The sequence below is a fragment of the Colias croceus genome, chromosome 20 (genome assembly GCF_905220415.1).
Source record: "Colias croceus chromosome 20, ilColCroc2.1".
NCBI lineage: Eukaryota > Metazoa > Arthropoda > Insecta > Lepidoptera > Pieridae > Colias > Colias croceus.
In genome coordinates, this window is record NC_059556.1 from 7,017,004 (window position 1) to 7,041,697 (window position 24,694).

The 24,694-nt window shown below is 35.3% G+C and overlaps 1 protein-coding gene across 5 annotated transcripts in view; it reads left to right on the forward strand.

Annotated features, from left to right (window-relative positions):
• The window catches only part of LOC123701075 (rho guanine nucleotide exchange factor 17), a 106,785-nt gene that overhangs the window by 40,850 nt on the left and 41,241 nt on the right, over positions 1 to 24,694 (forward strand). For 4 of the 5 annotated variants that reach the window (XM_045648485.1, XM_045648488.1, XM_045648489.1 and 1 more), the window contains exons 2-3: positions 2,246 to 2,351; positions 3,484 to 5,488. In XM_045648485.1, the coding sequence (XP_045504441.1) occupies positions 2,290 to 2,351; positions 3,484 to 5,488 (2,067 nt within the window). In that variant the 5' untranslated portion in view covers positions 2,246 to 2,289. Of the gene's footprint in view, positions 1 to 2,245; positions 2,359 to 3,483; positions 5,489 to 24,694 lie in introns of all 5 variants that reach the window. The other variant, XM_045648490.1, reaches the window with a different exon arrangement.

Genomic DNA, 24,694 nt, shown 5'->3' on the forward strand with positions numbered 1-24,694 from the left:
CGCTTCGCTCGTGAATGAGTGTTTACTGTTTACAAAGCGGTGTATTCTTGGACACAATATTTTAAAATGTTTTTTGGTACCTAATCACGAACGTTTTTCATTGCAAAAACACACGTATACAGTTTGGACTTATAATAATTTCGATAAAGTTAACTTTACGTTTGTGACAAATAACACATAACACCGACGTAATTTAATAGTAGGTGTTTTTTGACAAGCTCTCTTTTATAAAAAAAGGCAAAAAATATGGAAATGGCAATTGATAAATTATGATAGTCAGCGTACAACGTACACGTTTTCTGCCATAAACCCGTGTCATACATAAGCGTAAGATGAAGTGAAAAAAAATCTTTTTTTTTTTATATTTCAGACCAATTTCCACACACGGCACGATCCGATCCCATACTAAGCTTTCGCTTGTATTATGGAAACCAGATGGCTGATAAACATACCTATATAATTTTTAAATAAATACTTATATAGATATCCATACTAATATTATAAATGCGAAAGTAACTCTGTCTGTCTGTCTGTTACTCAATCACGCCTAAACTACTGAACCAATTTGCATGAAATTTGGTATGGAGATATTTTGATACCCGAGAAAGGACATAGGCTACCTTTTATTGCGAAATATGTACCACGGGCGAAGCCGGGGCGGACTACTAGTATAATAATTTACACCCAGACGCAGACATGACTGATATCAGTGATATGTAATAACTTAATTAACAAACACATTACCCTCCCGTGCCCCAGTCGGGTAAAAATACACTTTCAAAGGCAGTCTGGAAGCTTATTATTAATAGGTTGATGATAACTGCGTTGATGACAAACGAAAATTTCAAAGTAAATTTCACATCTCGTAGTTAATAAAGCACTGTCTCAGTTTATTCCAATGTTTGACGTTGACAAATTATATAAAACTGTACCTTGTCGAATATAAAATGGGGGCGGATGTAAGAATTGCTGACCCAATTTCCAATTTCACTGTTTTCATAATTAATCGTCATTTGTGTGAAATTAATGCGAAGATCACGGAGCGGTGTGAACTTGTGAATTGGATTCGTGGATTTTTAAAATATATACGACTAGTGGTCCGCCCCGGCTTCGCCCGTGGTACATATTTCGCAATAAAAGGTAGCCTATGTAAAGGACATAGGCTACCTCTGGTATCAAAATATCTCCATACCAAATTTCATGCAAATTGGTTCAGTAGTTTAGGTGTGATCGAGTAACAGACAGACAGACAGAGTTACTTTCGCATTTATAATATTAGTATGGATTATCAAATACTTCACACATGATAAAGATTTGGTTAGTGTCTTTTCCAAAAACTGTAAAACAGAAAAAAGGCAAATATTCAAGTCTAATAATTTAAAGTAGCAATAACAATAGGGATGGTTATGCATAACGTGCATCTGCTTTTACGTTTATACCTGTGAGGGTCTTAAAATTTACATTGTCGTACAGAACTCTGACTGCAGAAACTATTATATTCCAAACACAATTTTCCTAAAGGCTAAAATCCTACATGTATCAAAAGACTATTAAAAAAAATCGTATAATAAAAATAAAAATAAAATAATATTTTCTTCTTTTCATCCTTTCAAGCAATCTTAAGAGATAGGTCTATGTCGATACGCAAGAAATCGATAATACGATTTCGCCGATGTCCAGTGTTTTTCTTCTTTTTTGACGTGACAACGTCTTATAATTCGATAGAGCCGGCTGCACGCCCGAAAAAATATGACTCATGCGGCGTTACCTCGCTCTGAGGCGTTCCAGTGCAAGCGAGAGCGCGGAACGAGCGACAAAGAAGCACAATCGTTGTCACGTTCAACTATCGTCAGTAAACCGACTTTACAGACAACCAATTTTTTTTTTCTTAAGTGGCAACTCCCGAACTCAATGAGGGCGGATTCTGTCAATGTTACGTTTTAAACAGATGATCGGAGACGATTAACCAGCGTTTAGCGTCGTAGCATCGTTTAAGCGTCGTCCGGTGCTAAGGAAAAACCACGGATGAGATGTTTCTCTTTTTTTGAAGAGAAACGTTCTTTAGGAGTTTTTTAGAGTTAAATTTCAATGTCGCGTCATGCCAATACCGCCACGTCATGGAGTTAGGCGACGATTTTGGTATATTTGAATCTAAAGAAGTTTCACTTCTGATACGTGTGCTCGGCACACAAGGTCTTTTTTAACAAGATATTTTGTGCATTATTGACATTGACATTTGTTCCAGGGTTGCCAGTTATAGCGCACAGCATGCGCGGCGTCACGTGACAGATGGCGTCGGACGCGCGCGCGCGCTCCCCGCAAGATGGCGTCCGAAGGAGACGCGACAACAGGTCCCCTGTATTAACCTTTTTAATTTCTTTATTAGATTAGTCTTGTTCGAAAGAAATTTGACTGTAATGTAAATAGTGGACATGGACTGGATACTTTACATTGCATACTGGATAATTTTCACTACATATCAATTTTTATTTATTCATATAAATCTATGCATATAATAAAACTGTTGAATATTGTCTGTTGTTTTATTTCACAGTAAAACTACTGGACTGGTTTTTGATGAAAGTTTATGTTTTAATAGCTATTAGTCGTCGGCATCATTTGAATAGACTATAATTTGAATTTGAATCTACGCACGCGCGAATTTCGTCGCGGGCACAGCTAGTATTATAAAAAAGGACTGTTATTTTTAGTAACATTATTGTAAATTTAGTAATTCATTGTAAATTTGCTAAATTGCCGGAAAAATTGCTCTGTAAAATTCTTGAAAATCTGTGATAAAGAACTAAAGCTGAAAGTATAATATATTTGTGGAAGTTACCATAAATGTTTTTTATTTATGTTTGTATCACAGTTCAAACGTCTGAATAACATGTCTGAGTCAGTGCATTAAGAATAAATACTTCAATCCTAATGATATTTCACGTGTAGGCAGTATGGAGGTGTAACCGCTCGAGTGTTTGCACTTTGATTTAAAACAATTTGTCTTTCCTGGCGTATCTGGCGAGACAATTCATGGAATTCAATAAATAATCCGATTCTTTGTCCCTTGCAACAAGATATGACATGTAAACATTGGCGCGAGGTCGACCTATTGCCAAATTGCCAACGTTCACCTATTTATACTCGAAGAGTCTTCCGTCTGTCTGTCTGCCACCTGCCGTCCTCACGCGGTTGCCGCGAATTCTTGCACTTGGACGCAAATATCTCAGCAGTCAGTTTACATACGACGTCCGTCATAAAACTCTCGCCTCAATCTCCGTTCTCGACCGTCTATAACTACAAAGAGAACGCAGATGCGAATCATCTGCTCCGATATAATTCGATTGGAGTGGGTCGCGGGGAATCCTCCCGGAATTCAGCCACAAGTTGCGGGGGAAGTTCGTCCGCTCTAAATCCGTCACACTCGCCGTCCGACCGCTTGGCGGGCAGCACGTTACGCTAAATATATCGGCGTTTGCGCAGGTCGCCGTACGTGACTCTGGGCGCGGTGCGATACACGGTGCGCCGAGCTCCTCCGCCGCGGGCCTGCCCTTGCCGCTGCTGCTCCGGGGAGGCGGTGGCGGCGTGCCTCGGCCGCGCCAAGCCGGACCGCCGCACGCTGGAGCGTCTCCAGCGCCGCCTGGGCCGCGGCTCGCGCGATGAGCGGCCCTCGCGCCAGCAGCGCCTGAAGGATTTCACCGAGCGGCTCATGCCCCGCTCGCACGCCGCTCCGACCCCGCCGCCTCCGCCTCCGCCGCCGCCTCCTCCTCCTCACACAGCGCCCATCCTGCCTCCTGTCCCGCCGCCGCGCTCGCGACATCGACACAGCCCACCGCGCGGTGTCTCCGTGGACCGTTGTGATGACTTTGATACAGATAAAATTACACTAGTGCGTGTCGAACCTCGTTCGATTGTCGGTTCATATGCCCAAAAAACAATACCGTATCGAAGTGCATCGTTCTCTCAAGGGGACTTTGTTCAAGACAAGTACTATCGCGGTAAACAGCCGTCGATTTTTGATTTCGGTAAACGCGTTTCGAAAACAGACAGTGCGCGTCGTGATGATTCCGCGAGTGTAACTGAAGAAAATGTGACCGAAGGTGGTTCTGTCGCATCGGTCGATTCCGCGGTAGGTTCGGATGAAGGATTACTTGCGCATGCGCTGCCGTCTGCGCGATCTCCGCCACCTGACGCTTTACATAAACAATTAGGTGCGCGTTCATTGACGCATCCATTGCCGCGCCGCGTGCCTCCTGTGCGGGAGGAGGACTCGACCGATGCGGGTGGCAGTTTACCCGCGTTAATGCCACCGCGTGTATTGCACGAACTTCGCGAAGAGAGTGACGGTTCTCAAGCTGACAGTGCGCAGGCGCACAGTGAGGGCACTTCGCCCTTAGAACCTTCTCAACCTTTCGCATTCCCACCCCTTCCCGCAATTCCTTCAAATGCGTGTGCTAATGTGGACTGTGAGTGTGCTAGTTTTCCAACTGTTATAGAATCTGCTAGTGAGTTGGATAGTTCAGTGCCGATTCCCGTACCCGTGTACGAATGCATAGTGAAACAGTGGTCGAAGGATACACAGCCAGAAGAGGCGCAACGTTCTGATGCTGCGTCAGATGGATCTTTAGACCGTGACAAAGAGGATGAAATCATAACAAGTGAGCAAGTTGCCCATTTACTAGCAGCCGTTCAAAACCCATGTACGCCCGCCCCTATTGGCACTAGAGAGAGGCGTAGGCCATTAGATAAGACAAAGAGAAGAAAAGGCATTTACATTACAACGGCTAGTGATGACGGGGGTGATGATCCTCCGCCACCAGTTAATGGTTGTAACAGAGAAAGCAGTGACGCTTCGCTGCAGGACATGAGATTGTCAGCAGAAACGAGAACGTCATCTGTACTTGGTGATAAATCAGACGATTCGTGCACTAACGGACCTCCGAGTCCAAGTGAAACTGCTCCAATGTGGTCGAAAACGGACGATGTTAGAGCTAGGCGAGCTAGATTTTCGCAACAAAGCTCGGACGAAAAAGAGGAGGAAGTGTATAGAGTACGCAGAAAGTATGGGGTCACGTCACGGGGTGATTCGCCTTCAGAAGCGGAAAGCGATTCGTGTTCGCGTGATCGCACCGCTTCTCCATCTCCATTCAGCCCTTCAGACACATCTGACGTGGAAGCCAAGAGGCAGCAGTTCACGAGGCCTTTCGGCAGAAACTTAGAAGCCCCCTCTAGCAGATCAGTAGAAATGGGCCGTAGGAGTTTTTCAGACGCAACAGTGCCAAGTCGTAAAATAAGTGCTGGAGCGGCTCCCACGTCAGGACGACCGAAGGGAGCGCACACACACGTACGAGCGACGTCGTCACCGTCCAAATTGGCTGGAGTTAAACCTGGAACCGATCTGCTCGCCGAACTTTTGCGCGGCAGCTCTGAAGCACTCTCCAATTCTTCAACATTTGACAACGTCATCCTCACCCTGCACCAGCATAACGTGAGTACTCTTTTACATTATGTAGGTAGCATTTAATGCAGTAAATTTTGATTAACAACAGCGCAGGCATTTGCGTTATTTCATAATATTTTCCACGCAAATAGCATTTGCGCTTGTATAAATGCCAAAATTTATACGGATGTACTCAGTAGATTATTTCGCACGTCATTGAATTTCGTTTAAAGCGGATAATTTTTGTTACGGTTCCTCTTAATCCACGATCAGTATCAGGGCCGGTACGTTATTCGACAAACTGGCCAATGCCGTATGATTCACGCAACAGCTGTTTCAAAAAACATAAAAATCTTGAGGGCAATTGTATATAAATATAACACTGAACTTCATTATTTTATTAGTTTCGTGAAATTTCGCGGCTTTCGGTTTAAAACACTTATGAATGCTATGCTAAAACTGTCTACATTATTGTTGCAGCACAATACACATTTTTAATAGGTACATTCTCGTATGTTAATTAATTCATAGCAGAAGCAACACACGAATTTATTACACGATTAATTTCTTATTTTGAAATCGAATAAGAAATGAATCTTATTAAAGCAATATAAAGAATGTGAATGAAAAGTATCAGTGCAGTATCTGATTAATTTTCTGACTTTCACTGCTCTCGATTACAAAATATTTTTATTGACAATTCCAAAATCGTAATATAAAAACAATTTTAATTGCAGATCCGTTGCGTATTCGTAGACTAATTATAATTATATGGTATTGTGTATCATATGAATTGCATTAAAAATGTTTCGTAAGAAATAAATGTCATGTTTCACATAAAACAAACCTTTATATATTACAAGCTTTCCCCCAGCGGCTTCGCCTGCTTTGTCTAAAACCTAATAAATTATATACTAAAATCTTCCTCTTGAATCCACTCTATCTATTAAAAAAACCGCATCAAAATCAGTTCCGTAGTTTAAAGATTTAAGCATACCTAAGGACAGAGAAAGCGACTTTGTTTTATACTATGTAGTGATATTTCTGAAGTGTTTGTTTGTTTCAACGCGCCACACTGGATTTGAAAAAGAAAAATTGTGTTATTGTGAATTGTTGTTTAATTTAATTAGTTTAACTAAAGCATTTTATTTACCTGAATAAATTAAATAAACACCAATATTCACAAATCAGCATCGCGTCGCTGATTTTTGTAATTACAAATTAAGAAAAACTGAAATAGTGCCTTAATGAGAGAGGTGTACATATTTTGATGAGGAACTAATTTAAACAACACGAAAGCAAATTTAATAATCTTACCGAATGCAGAAACATTTTGCATTATGAAGTTACAGCGTTTTTTTATAGTTATGAATTATAAGTCATAATACATACTATATTAAAAAAATAACCGTAAAATTTATTTCATGCCCCTTATTTAACATTTTTAATCATAGTTTTTAATCAAACTTTTATCCAGCCGGTACTTTTTATCTTTTATCATGCTTTTATTAAGCTTTTATTCATGTCAAAAAGCGCACTGAAAGAGACAGATAACTTATCAAATTAATCTGTCAAATTACATGAATGAACACCACAGAGTATAAAACGATTACAATCATCATAATTTATAAGTAATTTATATGAAATTAAGGTTGTCCGAACTGCCTTACAAGATAAATATATCGAAATAATCATTGCGACATACTAAGAAGCTATGTGAAAAATGTAAATATACTGCGAAGGTCGTTGAATGCGATTGACCTTGTAAAGGGGTAAATTAGGTCAATATGGGAATTAACCTAGTTTTGAAAACATTACTAGTCATCAAAACGTGTTTACAATGTTATACGTCAATTTTAACTGGCGGAACGTATGTGTAGTTAAGTATTTATTGACAATTAAAGAAATGTGTTTTGTAGTTGCTTAAAATTATTTATGCATGTTTCTTTTGATTTTGGAATTGATTATAGTTGAATTAATGTAATTTAAAGGAAGACAACCTATTTAGGTAGGTAATCGACTTTGAAAGTTCTTTTACCAATAGAAAAAAGCTTCAGTGGTCAGTGACTTACACGCTATGTATTTTTTTATCCTGGAGTTTTCCAATCCTAAACGGAAAAGATGCTAGTAGTCATAACAGTATTAATAAGTAAGTCAGTTTAATATTAGATCTAAACTAGTTCTTACGAGTATAAATAATTTCAAAACATTGCAATTCGCAATGTTTATGGACCACAGTGACATCTCTAATTATATTAATGGCGCCAAATTAAAAATACAAAATGGCGGCGCCGGCTGTTGGCGCGAATCGGAACGATTAATTTTTATCGACCGCTACTTACAAAAATAAACATTCACAGATTAATAATAAACTTCGATAATTTTAAAAATAATATACCTGGCATTGAATATGTTTGGTTAAGAGGTTTTATTATGACATATATTTATTAGGAAGCTGGAAGATGGATTTGTGAATAAAATGGGTGAAATGCGATGAAATTAAAGATATATTCGATCGCAACAGACCTAAATCATAGAATATATACTAAATGCAAACTTTACATACCTAACTTACAACTATGTATGTATAACATAAGATGATTGTCAAAAAAATGGAAATTTTGTTTTAAATTTATATTTGGCCGTACACAAACCGAAATCTTCACGGGCTCATCCACAACACTATCCTGAAGATCACTACAAAACATTCAATGCTGTCGGTAGATATAATGGAAAAAGTTGTTTAGATATATTGATAAACTAGCTTTCCGCCTGCGGCCTCGCCCGCGTTTTCAAAGAAAACCCGCATAGTTCCCGTTCCCGTGGGATTTCCGGGATAAAAACTAGCCCATGTTGCTCAGTGAAGATGCAGCTTTCTAATGGTGAAAGAATTTTTTAAAATCGATCCAGTAGTTTATGCGTGAAAACCAAACATACATACTTACATAATTACAAACCTTTCCTCTTTATAATATAAGTATAAAGCGGACTTAAAAAAAAGACTAATATAGAATACGTTTTATAAAGCATGAAGTATTGCTGTGAAAAACCAAAGTAATTATTACATAGTACCCAGCATAGTAAATTGGCATTTTTTTGTTCATTACACGAAGAACAATTTTTCTCTTTCCCTACATTTTCTTTGAACAAGCATTTCATTATGAGTTGCCATATTAAATTTTTTATTAAAAATGTCTTTTAAAAAGCTTATAAAGCATATATTGTGAAAAGTAAGTTTTAAAATGTCTTTTATAGATAGATACATTGCATGTGTTTGTTATAGTTTACATACCTATAAATTGTATTTTTATACGGGATTAGGTATCCAACTTCTAACCCCGTAATTTACAGCATTTTAATTTACAAATCTCCAAATCCATAAATGTTCTTAACAAGCGGGCTGCCTGGCTTCGTCCGTGGACCATTTATTCATCATCACATATCCATCAGTTTTGAAACCGCTCCAGTAAGCATTTCTAAATTGCGTATTCAGACACACAAACAAACGTCACCTTTATATTATTAGTATTTTAGTGAGAAGATAGTATATTTATTTATTCCTCATTAATATCGACATGCTCGTCTACTTTGTAACCTAAAAACAAACATAGACGGGCGAATGCAGTGCGACGCTATGCCCTATTTCTCGTGTGACTCATACAAGCACTCGGATTTGATTTATCTTGCCGAATTCAAATCGAATCCTTATATTTATTAGCTATCGTGTAGGATTAGTATGAGAAATATTTAGAATGCGAGTGGATTATACTATATTCTATAGTGACAGGCTACATGGCATAAGATCGTAAGTGTAAAAGTATATAAGAGAGAAGATAAAGAAATAAGAGGGAAAAGTAAGTGTCTTGACTGTTTTCAAACAACGTAAAATAATTTTCATTAAATATTATCTCCAAGTTTTATATATCTATAAATAAATCATCATCATCAGCCCATATATTATATGTTGCCAATGCTGGGACACAGGAGCGTAAAGGCCATAATCCACCAAGCTGGCCAAGTGCGGATTTGCGGATGTCACATGTCGTCGAACTTATGATTCTTCGGCATGCTAGTTTCCTCACGTTGTTTCCTTCACAGTTCTCCTTTTTTTTTGACTTGCGTATCGAATTTTATTGTAGTTAAAATAATAAAAATTCTTCTACATTGATAAAGTTAAAATAATTCGATATTAGTTTTGAATTGTAAAATGTAATTCAACCTTTTAGTTTCACATGTTTTTATATTGCCTTATAAGGCGTATATTTAACGCGTGATCAAAAATGTAACCTTTTACATTAATAAGTCTAAAAGTGAGAAGGTTTTTCTGTAATTTATTACATTGTAACTATATGGGTAGGGTTTGAGTTTTAAATTTCGCCATGTGAGTTATTTTGCAGTAGTTTTGTTTTTGGTAATAGTTTAAGTCTAATTCAATAAGTTTTTTGTTCCTACAAATAAGCTTTTTAATAATCGCTTTTAAATTGTAATATAAATTATATTTAATACACATAAATAATACGTTAACTTAATAATATTTATTAGGAACATTTAAAGAACAAATTGGAAATCTGGTAATAAGTACGTAACTTTTATAACGAGAAAATATATACACACACTTCATTATAACAGAAATAGCAATTTAAATACTAGGCACAAAGTTCATACAAGGAAATTATATAGTTTTCTTCAACTTTCCACTTGTACCAAGTTAAAAATTTATAGCACCACTTAAGTTCTCCGCTAGCAATTTATTGTTCAATTAGTCTTTAAATACTGGCTTTTCCTGACTTTCCACAGTAATTAGGTAATGTGAACCTTTTCATTATTATTAAGAACCACGTGGTGTTTGTTAAAAATACTTGTGTAATTACTTCTCTGCTTACTTCATCGATTTTGTTAGTACTATGACCTTAAAAACTATGTTAGTATCAATAATTACTAAATAAATAAAAATTGCAAATTCTATTAATGTAGGACGTCAACTTATTGGGATGGGGAAGATTTTTTTTAGATTCTCGAATTCCCTTAGGAATTTTTTGGAAAATTTTTAAATAAGTAAGTACACTCTTCTGTTTTTTTATTTCTGATGTCAATTTATTTAAAATTGAAAGAGCCTTTTTTCATTCTATAACTTCCACAGATAAAGGAAAATAAACGTTTAAGAAATAATAAGATAAACGTATTATTTGATATTTCAGTATTAAAATAAAATACTTAAAAGTGTTTCTCACCTATGACATTTACGAGCTAGTGTTATAAAAATATAGGTTATTTTCTTGATATCGAGTGTATTCAAAGAAATGGTTTGAAATGATAGCATGAAAATTTAATTTTACGTAGGTTGATATGAAAGAAACGAATGGATTTTTAAATATTGTATAGTAGAAGTTTATATTTAACATTATAATTGTTTCTTTTATCGAGTGGATGAACAAATGTGAATTTAATTGGTAACTCGCGTATTTTCCGCACTGCTTGCCTGATAATTTCCATCAATTATTAGGTATGATATTTTTACTTTTTATACTACCTATATACTGAATCTTATCAGCTGTGAATAATATCTATTAGTCCTCAGAAATAATATTACGAAATTATCATTTAAGTAATTATATTGCTTCTAATAATTCATAAAAAAAATCCAAAAAGATCAGTCATAAAAAATAACCATCAAATTTCATTTAAAACCCACGTATTATAAATCGATTTAAACCGTTTATTATTTCCCGTTCCCAAAGCAGAATATTTATTTTATTTCCAATCGTTGAGTACTGTCGCCTAACGGCCGGCATTCGCGGAGTTTTTCAACGAAACCATTTTGGCACCGTGCCAAACTAACCATCCGTAAGTTTTTACTTCTAGCAAAGAATACGTAATAATATTTCATACAGAAACGACATTCGAACGAACCCTTTTTTGAAGTGAAACTTCTTTAGGCGCGTTGACAGTAAAATTTCAAGGTAGCATCCTGGCAACCCTCTTGAAAGCAAAATCTATATGATTTTAATGACGTATGCGCTGTATTTTGTAATTTTAGTTTTCTGTAATACAGTAAGTAAGTAGGTATAGTATTATATCTGTGGTATAGACTATACGCACACATATGCGCGTGTACGCGAGGTATCTGTGTGTGTGTGTGTGTGTGTAAACAATGATATGTGACAGCTATTTGTATTTAATTTTAATGTCTCGGGGGTGTGATTACATTAACGATATCCTAGTGTGCAAATAAGAGTTTTCTTTTCATTTTAATGCCAATTCATGTTGTATGTGTATCCATACCACAAAATTTGTAAACAAAATAAAGGTTTTAGCGAAATTGTCCGGTGTTTACTTCTGTTAATATACGACAAATTTTTATACGAATGTTTTGAAATGTGAACAAGCAAACAAAATCTCTATATTATAGAGTAAAGACTATAACACTATAATCCAAAGGCCGGTAAGTATATAATTGCTTTCAGGTCCCAATTTTATCAACGTATCATCGTTTTATGGGTCAATATAATTTCCTATAATTAATAAATATTTCAAATGTCCTTCAAACTTTAACCAGCTACAACCTAAATGTATTTCCAATAAACCCGTCTTCGAAACACAAAAGTCGCGTTAAATATTTATCTATTGATAGATTGAAATCGACATAAAGTCGAGACCACTGAATTATTTATAGTCTACGAATATGGGCTAAATCGGGTTGGATATATCTCTCGTGGTAGAGCCAGACGATGTTTTTGCATGAAGCTTTGGATAACGTTTATATTCATTTTGAGCGGGGTTTTGTTTTCAATATGTATGATGTTATTAACGTAAGGAGTGTATTGTGTTATTAGACTTTTATAATTGCTATAGCTGCGATTTTAAAGCATCCTTCTTTTATTATTGTTTACAAGAGAAAGAAAAACTAGGTAAATTACAGAAAGTATCCATAGAGTGTCCATGTAGTTAAAAATCATAATTATACTTTTAAAGTTGCAGTTGCATTTTTTATTTACTAATTGTATAAACAATAAAGTGTTTAATATGATTTCTAAAGTTCTTAACTCAGTTCAGTTTGCGCATGCATGAATCTGTGACAGACCGTGTAGCCCGAACACAATATGGCGATATTATTACCACAACACATTTGGTAGGAAGACTTGGCAGTTGGCAATAGTTAAGCCGTTTTACACAAGTGAGCATTAAAATCATTAGATTATTTACTAAGTCTTCGACCTGCTATTTATTTAGTACTAGGTTTCCGCCCGCGGCTTCGCCCGCGCAGTCAAACAAAAACTCGCATTGTCCCGTTCCCGTGGGATATCCGGGATTGCGTCATTTTCCTGGGATAAAAAGTAGTCTATGTCCTTTCTCGGGTACTAAAATATCTCCATACCAAATTTCATGAAAATTGGTTCAGTAGTTTAGGCGTGATTGAGTAACAGACAGACAGACAGACAGCGAGTTACTTTCGCATTTATAATATTAGTATGGATTTATTGCATTTGTTAAATTTATAATGATGAAGGAATCGCAGTATGTAGAGTATAAATTTTCCACGACGGCTACGCGCTGTTAAGCGATGTAGAGCGCGGTCGATTTATTGATGGGTGATGGTTTTGTTTCAGTAAGCGCTTGTGATCGCAGGGCACACGGATCTAATGTTAAGACGAATTGATCAATAAAATTTTGAAAAATATTATTTTACTTAGCTATCGTTTTTCCGAAAGTATTTTGAACCGCTAATTTCGGGCGGTTTTTTAACATAGATTTGACGCTTTTTTCCTAAATCAATTTTAACGGGGTTGAAAAAGGGAATACAAGTTGTGCAGTTTTTAAGTCCGCCCAAAACTATTTACCATGACTATTTAACAGAAAATATAGATTTCTCATAGATCCTAGAATCTCAGAAAATTATAAACAATGTAACATATCGACATACTACAAGCGTGACCAGTTGGCAGTCACTATACCGCGTCACTCGCGTCACTAGTGCGTCAACCAGTGTTTACGTTCATTCATGATCCAATCCGAGCCTTATTTGACCGGATAATTAAAATAGATATATATTTATAGCGACTTGTGTTTACATAGTAACTGAAACTACGTAGGTAGTAAGTAGGGATATAGTAAAGAAAATTAATTTAGAATTTCGTAGCGATACCTACTTTGATTTGTTAAAATTTTAGTAATTAGATAAAACATATTAATATATATTTTCTTTTGAATCTAATCTAATATATATATTTAGCGAAAGTTTGTAAGTATGGATGTATGGATGTTTGTTACTCTTTCACGTAAAAACTACTGAACCGATTACAATGAAATTTAGCACACATATAGAGGGTAACTTGGATTAACACATAGGATAGTTTTTATCCCGGAAATCCCACGGGAACGGGAACTATGCGGGTTTTCCTTTGCAAACGCGGGCGAAGCCGCGGGCGGAAATCTAGTAATTAATAGATTCATTAAATGATGTGCTAATGTTAATTCAAACTTTAGCGCCGATTTGCCTTCTACGGGGTAAGCACACAACACACGGCGCGGATAGGAAAATGATGGGTGATTTCTATGAGGTGTTTAGTTTCTTATTTCGGAGGGACAAATGATTAAAGCTGTTCTTCTGATAAATAATAATAAAATGCATATATTTGAGATGAAGACTATATTTTCAACCAACATTGCCAAAAACAGGTTCTCAATTCGTTGTAAGTATTATATACCTTAACTACTACTCTGTACTATTCTACGATGTCATTAAGAACTATTTTTAAATACTTATTTGAGATGTGTAGGCTGTAGCATTATAGAGGTATGACGTGTCTACTTGTTTTAAAGAAATCAGTAAAATTTGTTCTGAGAATTACTAGTCACTTTATAATTGAGTAGCTGTGATGAATTCTTAAATACGCAAAACTACAAGTAAAATAAATAAGTTGCACTCATCTAACAACTACCTATCTTACAATCTAGTTGACTGACTGATTGGCTTGGTTGATAGTGGCCCTGCCTTCCAAGCCAGAGGTCGTGGGTTCGGTTTCCACCCGGGGCAAATATTTGTGTGATGAACATAGATGTTTGCTCTGTGTCTGGGTGTTGAATATCTATATAAGTATTTATTTAAAACTGTATGTATGTATGTTTATCAGCCATCTGGTTTCCATAACACAAGCGAAAGCTTAGTATGGGATCAGATCGTGCCGTGTGTGAAAATTGTCCTGAAAATAATTATTTATTTATAATCTTCCTGTTCTATATCGGAATTAGTTTATACGAAATCTATCGGGAGTCGAACCCTAAACCACGTTTGTAATATTCAAGCTCTATAAACTACTGCGCTCGAGGAGACAGTTTTCAATAAACAAAAAATAACAGTATGGAACTTACAGAGAAAATCAATATTTCTGCAATTACGTATACATTGTAGACATTTTTAAAATCTAAAGAATGTTTCAACGAAACGTCTGTTTACTTTAAACATTAATGGAAAATGTTCTGCTTTTACTTTATTTACTTATTGGAGTCGGAAATGATTGGAAATTTTTCTTGAGTGCTTTGTATTTTCTCTCTTATGGATAAATAGTTATGAATATCATTAAATACTAGCTGTGCCCTGCGGTTTTACCCGCATTGATCCACTCCTGCTCTTAGCGTGATAAATTGATAATATTATATAGCGGATAGCCTTCCTCGATAAATGGGCTATCTAACACCGAAATAATTTTACAAATCGGACCAGTTGTTCCTGAGGTTAGCGCGTTCAAACAAACAAACAAACTGTTCAGCTTTATTATATTAGTATAGAATTATAGATGAATCTAATTCTAATACCTACTTATTGCTACTAATAGGGAAGCTTCTTCTTTTTTATAAGTATATCCTAGCTCCTCTCCTAGTTATTGTACCTATTGGGGCGCTTATCTTGATTCTATACAATAAAATAAATACTATATTAATAATTATATTATTTCTAGATGCAATGCCTATTAAATATAGGATACATTCAGTTAAAATACATGTACAGTGTGGTATTGAAACTATGTTCACACAGTTTTCCATTAGCATCGAATTCACACACAGACACGTTTTTTAAATAACTACATACTTACATCAGATCTATATAGGTATACATACTACTCATGAGAACAACAATTAGTTTGAAGAACCTTCACACTTACAAAGAAACTAACCTTTAACTTGCGATGAATTGATTTAATTGAGCATAGTATAAATGAATTAACGGTACTATAAATTCCTGTCTGTTATCCGAGATGTTTTGATAAACCATTGTTATTAACGTAAACAACTTTTACCATAGATGCAAAGATCTTTGATACTTCGACTTACTTTCTATGTGGCTGTCTGTTTGTTTACTTTTGTCGGAATATCGCAATTTTGTATCGGAGATAAGGTTTGATAGATTTAAGAAAGGAAGTTAATTAATGGATAAGTTTGATACATTTAAAAGGGAGAATATTTTTACATTTAAATTGAATGAGTGGTTATGCTACTAGATGAATTTTATGGATATTAAACTTTTGTTAATCTACCCATTAGTTATTTGTTTTTTATCAGATGTTTTGTTCTTTAAAAGTAAGTTTATCTAAAAAGTTTGTTATAGTATCGACCGACCGAGAGGACAACTCCTAGGGGAATAGTTTTTTCTCCAATTCCACCTATAGGTACATTGCCAAAGTACATGTTAGCAAAACTTCTCTTATCACTTGGCTCAGAATTCATATAAAATGGTACTGTAATTCTACACCTAGTAACATGCAAGCTCATAAATTAGAGATGCATCCCAGTTTGCGTATTCACTAGATATTTCAAGCCCAATATATACTTCACGTAAATAATGAAACGGCATTTATTTACGGAACATTTTGAGGTATCTATAATTAGATTATTTCATTCATGATTTTCTATATATTTTAGCGGAGTGAGAGTGACGCTTTGATGACGTCGGTTCTACGTAAATTGTATTCCAATCAAAGTTTAGGCGATAGACTTCAGTTTAGCAGCTGTGGACGTAAAGCGGATGAAAATAGCCTATGGATTTTAATTTTATTGATTACTAGCTGTTCCCCGCGATTTCACCCGCATTGCTCTGCTCCCGTTGGTCTTAGCGCGATGATATATAGCCTAGCCTTCCTCAATAAATGGGCCATCTAACACCGAAAGATTTTTTCAAATCCGACCAGTAGTTCCTAACAAATTAGTTCAAACAAACAAATAAACTCTTCGGCTTTATAATATTAGTATAGATTAGAATTTTAGTAAATTTAACAGAAAAGGTAGTTTCTGTTGTCTTCAATAATAATTTTGTTAATGAATGAGGCAGATGTAACCATAGGAATTTCATCTAGAGCATCGATTCAGTCGGGTGCACCTTAAGTGTAGCTACAATTATTAAAATATCTATTAAATATTCAAATATTTGACATAATTATGTTTGTGTACCCTGTTACAAACCTCCTACAATTTTCAGGTTCGCTAGTTTACACTTAAGAGCAACGAACGTTCATAAAAATGTGTACAAATTTCAAAATTATTAGTAGGCATGTTTTATATCCAATAGGGCTTATAAAAGTTGATGAGTGACTCACGGTCAGTGTAGCGTTTATTTTTGTTATTATCTCAAACAAAATGTTGGTTTTGCATCCCGATCTGGCATAAATCGTACTTAATTACATAAACAGTATCAAACAATACCTGTTAATTCCCAAAGTAAGAGACGTTGAGGCAATTGCCTGACCTAAATGTCGACGTTTTCACTGTTCTTTGAGTTAATAAACTACCAAATTTACGCGTTAAATTTATGGAGGTTGTACACGTGGTTAATCGTTTATTAAAATTGTTGGTTCCGTGATGTATGTGCTTGATAAAATGTCGCATTATCTGCATTTCGGATTTCACTTGATTTATGTGCGATTGTTTTTGCATTCAGTGTAAATACTATAAAAATGTTAATTAAAGTGTTTAGAAGCATGAAGAAAAATAGATACAACATAACATTTTGTATAGAGAATGATGCGTTATAGTTTCAATTCACATATTTTTGCATTAAATGTAACATTGTTTTCCAATGCTAACAAACTGTGTTGTTTTATAAATATAATGATACGAGACTAATATTGTAAGTATAGATTTTCAATAAGCTTACAAATAAGCATAATATTTACTCAAAAACATTTTAAAAGTTAAAAACATAACAAGTTTATATTTTGATATCGTAATTAATTCAACTCTCATGCCACAATATACTCATCATCATCATCATACTGCTTGTAGGCATAAAGAATTTCAAGCAGGTATTAACAGAAGCCGCGCGCATTCACGATGAAAAGAAATTCTCATGTGCATTTAATAAAGGGCTTTTTTATAATTAACTCTGAATTTCAATTGTTTATACAAAAATTATTTCATTTTTTGAAAAAAACTATATCCGTATTTGTATCATAATCGATTCAATGATTAATGAAATGTCTATTGCAAATTATAAGTCTCCATAGATGACATAAGTGATATGTATAGGATTCCTATGATAAATAGTCCCAAGAGATAATCCCAATCGTCAGAGTTCTACTATAGAAACATAGCGCCACTTTCACGCAAAAATAACTAATGAATCTTCAAACTAATGCATCTAGTTCCACTTACACAATAAACAGTCATAACTCAAAATAAACCAGAACACAGAAAACCACAGAGTCGCGATATTATGAAAAAAATTCACAGCAATTCGCGGCTATTCAGATTCTATTGCCACTGCCAAGGAATTATATCATTACATAATGCGTATGTATTAAATTATTTTAGTTTTACATTATTTGTGTGAGTCAGGTTTGTTAGAATACGCTTTACTTTAAATAACGGCACCGCTTTTAGATTGTTTTGTTAAAGTCAATAGCGCGTGTTGATATTGTAATTTGTGAAGTCTTTGAGCTGATTCACGAAGCTTTTGAACAGGCTGAATAATATGGGTTGTCTGAACTTATATAACGCGATATATAGGTATATGTATCAAGTCAAGTACACACACGTGGTAGGTTTGCCAATTTTTAATGACTTATCGAGGAGACATCTGTAGATGGTATTGGTATGGAATATGGAGTTAATAAATGGGCTGTCCTACACTGAAATAATTTTTCAAATAGGAACAGCAGTTCCTGAGATTAACGCGTTCAAGCTAACAAAAAATAAACTATTCAGCTTTATAATATTATTATTGATTTGACACACACAGTTAAAAACCTCGTTTTTTATCCATCTCTTTCTAAAGCCAACCCATATAAACATATTATTGTCAAAAGTTTATTTTGCGATTAAAAAACTTTTGAACGCAAAAAGCAAAAATTTACATATATATGGTTATCTATTTGACGTGTCCCTTGTAATGTGTCGAATTTTATTAATTTTAACTTCAGTAAAACAGCTCAATCTTATCACATCTTATTCTCATCCAGAAACATAAACTAGATTGTAAGTAATATGAATGTGAATTTCTCATATACCGGAAATTTAACCATTATTGGATAAGTTTGCTTGTTATAATTCCAAAACCCTACAAAAATAGATAAATATAAAAGCAGTCTACACATATTAAACTAGCAAATATAAATTTATTACCCTAAAAATAAACAACAGAAAGGTATAAAGAGAAATAGTTCAGTGACTGATGCTTTGATTCCTGATGGATGATCTCATGCGAAAAACAATTAGCGGAACTTTATGGTTACGTTTTGTGACTCTGGTTTCCTTTTCCGGGATATGTTTAAACAACAGTGGGAGTTGGAAGGTGTTTTAAAATTAAATTTTATATCTATGCGAATCATGTTCAAAATTTAAAAGTTCCAGAAATGTAATGTTTTGTCACAATGTTTATCCTCAATGGACTCCTAAACCACTTAACCGATTATAATAAAATTCGCACACCATGTGCAGTTCGATCCAACTTGAGAGATAGGATAGTTTAAATCTCAAATCGTTTTATAGAAAGCGGGCGAAGCCGCGGGCGGTAAGCTAGTTGTATTCTAATTTATAATTATTTATTGATAATCTGTTGGTTTGTCATCAAAGAACGATCAATAGATTTTGAATACATCGTTTAAGGATCTATTTCATCACATCATCATTAGCCCATATACGTTCCCACTGCTGGGACACGGGCCTCCTATGAGGGTACAGGCCATAATCCACCACGCTGGCCAAGTGCGGGTTGGCGGATGACACATGTCGTCGAACTTTTTAATTCTTTGACATGTCGGTTTCCTCACGATGTTTTCCTTCACCGTTCGAGCAGTGGTGATGTTACAACATGCGCAGATAAATTGAAAAATCAATTTATTTCCTGCGCGCTCGCCTGGTCTCGAACCACGGACTTATCGATTCGAAGTCCGAGGTCTCACCACTGAGCCACCACTGCTGATGGATCTATTTACTCCTAAGTAATTGAACAATACTTGTTGTACAAATGTTTTACTTGCAAATAAATATAATTTGAATAAAATTAAATAGCCGTAAGTACCTATGCTTGATGAAATCATTTTTAACTAAGAGCAAATTTTATTTTGTTCGACTCGACATTATAATATCTGGATATAGCTCTGTCATTTCCCTCACACGATAATTAATACTGCTTTAAGACATCATGTTAACCCATAGATTGGAAATTTAGAGGACATCTTTGACTGAATTATTTCACTTCCCAGTCCAGCTTCCCCCCTGGATTGGATAGAGGAAATTAGTATGAATTTGCTGAAATAAACCGGGTTTTATGTCCTCCAGTAGTAGTCGAAATAAAGCGTAATTCGTATCACAACATTCATGTTTATTCAGCAACGTGTTTGAGTGACTGCCAACGGTTTTGGGTCATGATCATGCACAGAGTTAAGTATAACTGAAAGTTTAATGGTTTGAACTGGTGCGAATAAATATGTGAATAAATTATTGGGTGAGCATTTGATTTAATTGGCCTCCGATAAAAGAGTTATTACGTACATGTTGAGACGTTGTTAAGGCGAGAATGATTGCGAAGGATCAAGATTAGATGGGTGTGCAAAAATTTGAATGTTTTTTTTTAAGCTATTGCAAAGCTTCTATCGCGGGCCTTGAGCGCGGGGACAGAATCCAGAAATTGCGTAACGAAAAACCTCACGCTCCTCACTCCGACAGGCACGGAGGTGTGGCTTGAAGGCATGCTATGCAATAGCTTTACCGCGGCAGTCCCCGAGTGCCACACGTATTTTATTATTTTAAGTTTATTATAACAGTCTGTAATTGTTGAAGGAAAAGTTTGATTACTAGCTACTTACCAGTCACATTACTTTCTGGATTTTGTCATAAGTGTAAGTACCTACATATTTTTGCCAGTCTTGAAGACATACATACATACATTAATATAATATAGATAATTGGTATTATTTATTTTGTACTGAAGTATTGTAAATATGATTTATTCTTTTTTGAGTATAATATACGTATGCATGTTTTACCTACTCAAAAGAAAAAAAAAAAGAAATGGTAAAGTAATATCCCACCTCTCACTCACTTATCGAACAATATATTTGACAGCTTTCAGAGCCAGCACTTTTGTCGAGAGCTTTTATAGTTCGGAAAAAGCTAATAAATCGATATATTGCACACTAGATTTTTATTTACTTCCGTGAAAGTGCTAATCTTATGGATAGTTTGTGTATTATCTATACTAATATTATAAAACTGAAGAGTTTGTTTGAACGCGCTAATCTCAGAAACTACTGGTCCGATTTGAGAAATTATTTCTGTGTAAGATATCCCATTTCTCGAGAAAGGCTATATATCATCACGATAAGACCAACAGGAGAAGAGCACTGCGGGTAAAACCGCGGGACACGGCTAGTTTATAGATATGTTTACACACATACCAAACCGCGGGACACAGCTAGCATGTTATATGTTAACTTTAGAGTTAAAATGTTATAATTTTTCTTTATTTTAACAGCAAGAAATTATTAGATATATTTCAGTTATTTCACGGAGTCAAAACAAAATTCCATTTCCCTGTCGAATAATTCTATGAATCATTTATATAAATTATCTAATTCTGTTTATCATGTAAATTCGAATGATATTGCAGCAATGATACTAAATTAAATGAAATTTTGTATAATTTCCGCTCTGCGTCCGTTCGCGTCCATTTTGAGAACTTCAATCAAAAGTTGTAACAAAACACAGGCTTAAATAAATAATCTTAAATAAGATAATTTAATTAATTAACGTTATTTTACGTTTATAGTTGAAACAAACCTTAAGCTTTCTCAACAATTAAAACGATCTAAGAAAAATACACATGAGAATTTCGTTCCACAAAATATGTATGAATAAAAAAAAGAATGAAAAAAAAAGCAGAGTAAAAAAATGCAGAAATGTAATGTTATTACATATTTTGTTTAATTGTTAATGTGCATGTTTGAAAAAGGATAAGGGTACAGTATGAGTCAGTTCTAAAATCAGGGTTGATAGGTAAGGGTGATATGTCCTAGTGTATCGATTTATTACTTGATATGCACCTACGTGTAGTGGTTATGGGGTTTTACGTTTTATTATGTATTATTTTCATGCTAATGTTTATTGGTGCCCATTTGTCTGCTTCATACCTATAGGTACTGTTTGACTAGGATTCCGGCAAGTCTAATTTTGGGTATTGACTTTTCTTTTTTATGAATCTAAGCATTCTTTTAATGAATCTATGGGTACATATTAATTCTATAATTATTAATTGAAAAATGTTATGTTACTTGACTGAAAGCTAACTCTACATAGTCTAAAAAATATACATTTGCTTGTCAAATAAAACATAATATGAAAACATCGCATTCAAAATCCATTAATAAGTTTCCAAGTTCTAAAACCTTCTTTAAAGTTTAAACTATTAATTATATTTCATTTTTAAACCAATTTGAGCCGGTTGAAATATTTCGTTCTCAAGCTAATCCAATATTGTCGACAACGCCAACAATCTTTCAACGAATCTCTATATAATTAAAGTTTATAAATAGAAAACATTTGTAAACAATGTACGTGAAATAAGCGGGTGTTAGAAATAGAGTGTGACGTCATCATCTGATCTATATACGTGAAGTTGGAGATTTTCGTTTTGTGCCATTCGGTATAAAGGGCAAGGCTAGTAAAATGGCGGATTTATTGAAATTTAGTATTATGAGGAAATAGTCGTAGGACAGAAGTGATTTGTGTAATGTGTAGTTTTATCAGAGTTAAATCGCACAGTTGTGTTCTTAAATAAACTATTGGTCGTAAAAGTTAAAAAAATCGTAAAAGAAAGACTAAAACTTTGTGTGTTTGCTTTTTGGTTAGGTTGAGGTGTGACGCAATACAATTTAAAGCAATCAATCTCCTTTCCTGGGTCGACCACCTTCTTACCAGAAAGAGGGCATTTCTTTGTTATAACGGCGTTAGTACACCGACGCATTCGCGTGTGGCAGCGAATCTCTGCGAAACTACTGCGTAGCGAAATGTCGGCGGAACGTTAGTAAACAGCAATGTTTTCGCAACTTCTTCGCAATGCGTCTGTGCAAGGCCATTTCGCAGTTCCTTGCGAAACAATACTGACAAGGACGCAACTATTTCATCTATCTATGTGCTAGAGTGAGACATATCATATGCGAAAACCTGCCATACTACTGACAGATTTTTCGTTGTTTCGCTGCCGCTCGCGAATGCGTTGGTGTACTAACGGCGTAAAGCTCTGGCACGACATACCACATGCGGTGATCCCCAACAACTACAACGTTCATTTTCAAGAAGAGAACCTTTTATAATAATCTATACTTCTTTACTAATATTATAAAGCTGAAGAGTTTGTTTGTTTGAACGCGCTAATCTCAGGAACTACTGGTCCGATTTGAAAAATTATTTCGGTGTTAGATATCCCATTTATCGAGGAAGGCTATAGGCTATATCATCATTCATCACGCTAAGACCAACAGGAGTGGAGCACTGCGAGTAAAACTACAGGGCACAGCTAGTTTCTTATAAGCCCACCTAAACCACCACATGATACTACTTCATACCGGCCGATCTCTTTGCTGCCGATCATGTCAAAATTATTTGAAAAACTCTTCTTGAAACGGTTAAAACCCATAATCGAGGAAAGAAACTTAATTCCTGAATATCAATTTGGATTCAGAGAACACCATTCTACAATAGACCAAGTACATAGAATTACGAATATAATTGAAAAGGCTCTAGAAGAAAGAAAAGTCTGCTCCACGGTGTTTTTGGATGTGGCGCAAGCATTTGATAAAGTATGGCACGAGGGGCTTATACTCAAACTAAGAAATATGCTCCCAAAACAGTTCGTTGACATCTTAGAGTCTTACTTATCACAGCGTATGTTTAGAGTAAGACAAGATGATGCATATTCAGAGCTTAAGCCTATAGAAGCTGGAGTACCGCAAGGAAGTGTTCTGGGTCCTATTCTGTACTTATTGTACACCTGCGATATTCCTAAGTTAGAGAACAACACCATTGCAACATTTGCTGATGACACAGCTATAATGGCCACAGGTGATACTCATGAAGAAGCAGTAGAAAAAGTTCAGATAGCTGTTAATACCATCTTTGTCTGGACGAAAAAATGGAGAATAAAACTCAATGAGTCTAAATCTATTCATGTAGACTTCACAAACAAAAAGCCAAATTATCATCCGGTATACATAAATAATCATGTAATACCTTATGAAAACACAGCTAAATATCTGGGTATGACACTTGACGCAAAGCTTCGCTGGAAGGCTCATGTCAAAAAGAAACGCGAGGAGCTAGAGCTTCGCTACAAGGCCATGTACTGGCTAATTGGGAAGCATTCATCACTTTCAGAACAAAACAAATTACTCCTGTATAAACAAGTCCTTATGCCTTTGTGGACTTATGGTAGTCAGCTTTGGGGCTGTACCAAACCAAGTAATATCAGAATCATACAACGGTTTCAAAATAAAGTACTCAGGGAGATCGTAAACGCTCCCTGGTACATTAGAAATGACGACCTACATCGGGACCTGAAAGTAGATCTCGTCACGGACATAATTAAAAAGAACGCTGAAGCTCACGAACACAGACTTCATCACCATGTGAACGTCGAGGCTATCCAGCTCCTTGACAACACGGACATAGTGAGAAGACTGAAAAGGACAAAACCTTTTGAGTTAGTTTAGTGAAGTGTTAGTGTAATATAGTGAGTGCTATTCATAAAGAACACATGAACGAAGTGTC